This window comes from Vollenhovia emeryi, unplaced genomic scaffold (assembly GCF_000949405.1).
Source record: "Vollenhovia emeryi isolate VEMERY1.0 unplaced genomic scaffold, V.emery_V1.0 DF939958.1, whole genome shotgun sequence".
NCBI classification, from domain to species: Eukaryota; Metazoa; Arthropoda; class Insecta; order Hymenoptera; family Formicidae; genus Vollenhovia; species Vollenhovia emeryi.
In genome coordinates, this window is record NW_011966408.1 from 5,758 (window position 1) to 10,475 (window position 4,718).

The 4,718-nt window shown below is 44.2% G+C and overlaps 1 protein-coding gene across 1 annotated transcript; it reads right to left on the reverse strand.

The window, feature by feature from the left end:
* Nucleotides 1-293: 293 nt before the first annotated feature.
* On the reverse strand, nt 294-2,792 carry LOC105556520. The gene has a single exon (XM_012003617.1). The coding sequence runs from the start codon at nt 2,790-2,792 to the stop codon at nt 294-296; it is 2,499 nt and encodes an 832-aa protein (XP_011859007.1).
* Nucleotides 2,793-4,718: the final 1,926 nt, after the last annotated feature.

The following is a 4,718-nucleotide window of genomic DNA, read 5'->3' on the forward strand; positions in this document are numbered from 1 at the left end:
GAGAGAGAGAGAGAGAGAGAGAGAGAGAGACATATTTATTTGTGCCATAGCAACGCTTTGTGGCAATGATGAAAATTACACTGATATACAGTGAAATAGAAATTGGTTTACAATGAGTAGCTATAAAGTAATGTTATGTAGATTTTAATGTAACAAAATGTGATAAGAGAGGGTAGCTTATATTATGTGGTTTATGAAACAGAATATAGATGAGGTCGTCTAAAGATATAAGTAGATATGATAATTTTTTATTTGACAGCCAGCATGCGACGACAGTAGCGCGATATAACGCACTATGTCGTCCTGGCTTCGTATTCGCGCATTTCAGACGCAAGGAGATGAGAGAAAAGACGCTCTTTGAAAATAGGTAGGGAAGGAGCAGTAGTGATGTTAGAAGGCAAGGAGTGCCAGAGATGTATTGCTGTGAGATGGAATGAGTTACGATAAGTAGCTGTGCGGTGCAATGGAACTTGAAAGACGGTTGATAAGGTGTCATGCCGCGAGGGGTAACGTCGAATGGAGTCGCGTTGTGGGAATAGTTCTTGTAAATAAGGTGGCGAGCTTAGGTAGAGAATTCTATAGGTGAGGATGCCAAGGAAATATAACCGTCTATTCTCTACCGAGAGCCATTTGAGTGCTAGCTTAAACGGGGTGATGTGCTCATCTCTGCGTAAGTCAAAAATAAAACGTATTCCACAGTTGATAAGGCGTTGAAGTTTGATATTGAGTTCGGAGGATAGATTGTGATAAACCAGGCAGCAGTAGTCGAGATGTGGGAAGATGAGAGTAGAAACAAGTTTTGTTCTGAGGTCGCGGGAGAGAGAATTTTTGTGGAATTTTAATTTATGAAGTGTACGGTGAACCTTTTGTGAGATCACGGAGATGTGTTCGCTCCATGACAAGTCGGGACGCATCATCACACCCAGGTTGCGTGCAGAGGTTGTAAATGGAAGATGAACATTGTTAATGTTTACCATGGGGAGTGTGGTGAGGTCTATTGAACGGACGTTGGGACTGCTGCCGAGAATCATGATCTTCGATTTTGAAATATTGAGTTTGAGTTTATTTGCTGCGGCAAAATTAAAGATACTTTGAGCATCTTGATTTATCTTTGCGAGCCCTAGGTGAAGTTGCGAGGGGGGACAAGTGAGGTAGATTTGCGTATCGTCAGCGAAAATGATGTGCTGTGAATGTTTGAGAGAGCTTGCTATGTCGTTGATGAAAAGAGAAAATAGTATTGGGCCGAGAACGGAACCTTGTGGAACTCCGGTGGTGACTGTCGCCCAGGCTGTACAGTCTCGATTCTCGTCAATTAATGCTTGCGTTCGTCCTGTCAGATAGGAAAAGAACCACTCTAGGGTGGCTCGGGAGAATACGATTGTCTTGAGCTTCGTGAGGAGGAGCTTGTGGGAGACTGTGTCAAACGCTTTACTGAAGTCGAAGAGGACGAGAATAGTGACAAGTCCCCTGTCTATTCCTTGCCTGATATCATCACATAATCGCAAGAGGGCAGTCTGTGTACTATAATTTTGGCGATAACCCGACTGTCTGGGGTCCAAGATTTTATTTATGGTTAGGAAGGAGATAATTTGTCTGAGTATGATACGTTCCAGAATCTTGGACAGCTCACACAGGTTTGCAATAGGCCGCGTGTCTGACGGTGAGAGTGGAGTTCGGATCTTAGACAGTGGTCTTATGTGAGCTCTTTTCCAAGCTGTTGGGAAGTGCGATGTAGTTATCGAAAGATTAAACAGTTCTGTTAGGATTGGCGCTATAACAGGGAGTGCGGCTTTTATGCAGAATAATGGAATGTTGTCTGGACCAGTGGCGTGAGATGTGATATGAAATGAGTTTATTAGCTCTATGACAATGTCCACTGATACAGGGTGGAGATTGAACTGAATTACAGGTTCTGCAGCTGCAGACATTGAGCGATGAAAGTCGTCAATCGTGCACGGAGGTTCGGCGCTCGATACAGCAGAGTAGTGAAGATTCAGGACGTCTGGAGAGAAGAAATGAAGCGGTAAAGTGAGATTATTTTTCACTAAGCCGAGAGATGCTAGTTCCTTCCACATTTTTGATGGTTCGGTTATTAAAGAAAGTTTGTTAAATTCATAGATTTGCTTCGCTCGTCGTATATCGATAGTTAATAGATCCCTTAGATGCCTGTAGATTTCGAATTCTAACAGATTATTTGAACGTTTGGCTCGCTTATAAATGTTGTTCCTGTGTAAAATTCGCTGTTTGAACTCTTCGGTAATCCACGGATTCGCTGGTCTGTTTGCGGTGAAGTTTTTGATGGGGGCATATGGTTCGAGTGCCGTTAAGGAAGTTTCTGTTAAGGAGTTAGCAAGAAGATCGACAAGAGCAGCAGTCGAAATGTGGATTGAAGTGAGATTATTGACAGATGGGAGTAAAGATTGCAGTGTACAGAGGAATCCTTCTGGATCGAATTTGTTGAGGCTGCGCCTGGTGAAAGATTGTGGTTTAGTTGTCAACGGAAGATCAAAGGCATACGAGAGACATAGTAAATCATGACCCGCGATGAACGGTGAATCAGATTTAGTGTAAGTATGCAGTTTATCTGGGTCATCGATGATAATTACATCCAGCCACGTATCGCTAGTTTTAGTGTGATAAGTAGGATCAGGGGGAACTAAATGCAGTGAGAGAGATTTTAGCAAATTTCTGAGGTAGCGCGATTTAAAGTCGTGACGTTCAAGGTTGCAGTTGAGATCACCTGTTATGATTATGTTTTTGTATGCATGTGAGTGTTGGTTGAAGGCTAGCATAGTCATTGAAAAGACGTCCTCTGGGTCTGCGATAGATTGTTGCAAGGAGAAGCGAAATAGTATCCGTGAAGCGTACTTTCAATAGGATGAATTCCGGTGAGTTCGAAAAGGCACTGGTTGAAGTCGAAAGAACTTGCGCGGTTAGCGAAGAGTGTATGTAGCACGCAACTCTGCCCCCTTTTTTTTCCTTCCCGATCATTTCTGATTAAGAAGTACCCTTTGATTTTTACCAGATCATCTGAAATGCCATGGTGCAGCCAAGTTTCCGAAATAGTGATGATGTGGCAGAAATGAGAATCGAAGTGGTGACGGATATAGTCGATGTGACCTAGTAGAGAGTTCGCGTTAAAGTGAGCTATGATCGCATGAGATATCATCGTGGAGCCCGACTGTAGCGTCTCGTTGATTCTGGGTAGTCAGATGATTTTACTGAGGTCTGAATCACGATGAATCTGAATCGTGTCCATTGTCTTTCTTCACGAATATGAAGCCGGATTTGATCCATACGTATTTGTAAGCGGTCGCGGCAGCCTTTGCTTTGACTCGACGATAGAGGTTATATTTTTCTGATGTCAGAAGTTCGTTGATATATATTTTGCCGGCGATCTCCATAGAGAACACATCGCTGACTGATAGATTGGGTTTAGCACGTTTTTTGTCTATAATGAAATCGCGAACACATGGTGACTTAAGTAGGAGCGCGTATGATTTCGTCAGTGGGTTAGCAACTCGCACCTGTCCAGCGGTACCTGGGGGTGATTTAGGTGACGGTTCAGCTTTTTTTATCATTGGCCGAATGCTTAGCACGTCGGATATTAAATCGGGTATTTCGAGAGCACGAAAAGTTTTTTGCACTATTTGCTCGGGGGAGTCTGCGATGGTGTGCGGAATTCCCGCTATGATGAGCTCGTTTGATGTAGTGGATTTTTTAGTGTGGTCGATTTGGCCTGTTGCACCTTGTTCAAGGCGTTCGATGCGAGACGTGTGGTCGTCAAGTGTGAGTTTAATCACTGGCAGAATGGCAAGCGAAGCAGAGATCTCAGCATTTGTTTTCGTTTGGTACTCAATAAAGCTTGTTAGCTTATTGAGGATAGCTTCCTGTGTTGCATTCGTCGGAGGTGTTGTGGTTTGAGCAGGTGGTAACGAGGATGAGAAAAAATTTCTCCCCGAAGTTTGTATCACAGTTTGGTTTGGGAGGGTGGATGCAGTATGATCGTTGCTGAACATCGCGGCAAATGAGTTTACGCAGCACTCACTGGCGGCTTTGGACCTTATGTAGGATTTGCAGCAGCCGGGATGGTACACTTTTAAACACGTTTGACAGGTGACAATGTCGGTGGCGATTTTCTTTTTACACCTGTTGCATTTAACGTCAGGCATGCGGGTGAGAATCCACTTTTCGGGGTATTGATCACTTCAGATGCTGTAGATTTCTCGAAAGATTAGCAATAACGAGATTAATGTGTGAGCTTGCGAGATCGTCAGGGTTCTGAATGGCATGCGGTGAGTGGTCCTAGCGGTACTAACAGGGAGCGCAGGTATCGACTCAACAGTTCGCTAGCTTGCTGATTGTCATGCGGAAGGTGATTTCGGTGGCACGTTCGGTTGTCTCTGGTGGTGATGAGGGTGTGCAACAGATGGCGCAAGTAGAGGAAAGCGTGAGTAGAAGCCCAGAAGATCCCGATCCAGAAGATTTGAGGTTATGATTTAAGCCGATCCTTCGCTCGCTTTTCCTCGACAAAGTTCCAATTCCAGGCTCGATTTGTTAATATGAGGAGAAGCGGAAAGAATGCACGCTTAGAGTCTGCAACAATAGTGGCCCGTAGGCACGCAGCGGCAGAGAAAAATCTCGGTAATAAGCGGAGCGATAAGAGAATGAACTATCGTTACTCACCAGAGAGAGAGAGAGAGAGAGAGAGAGAGAGA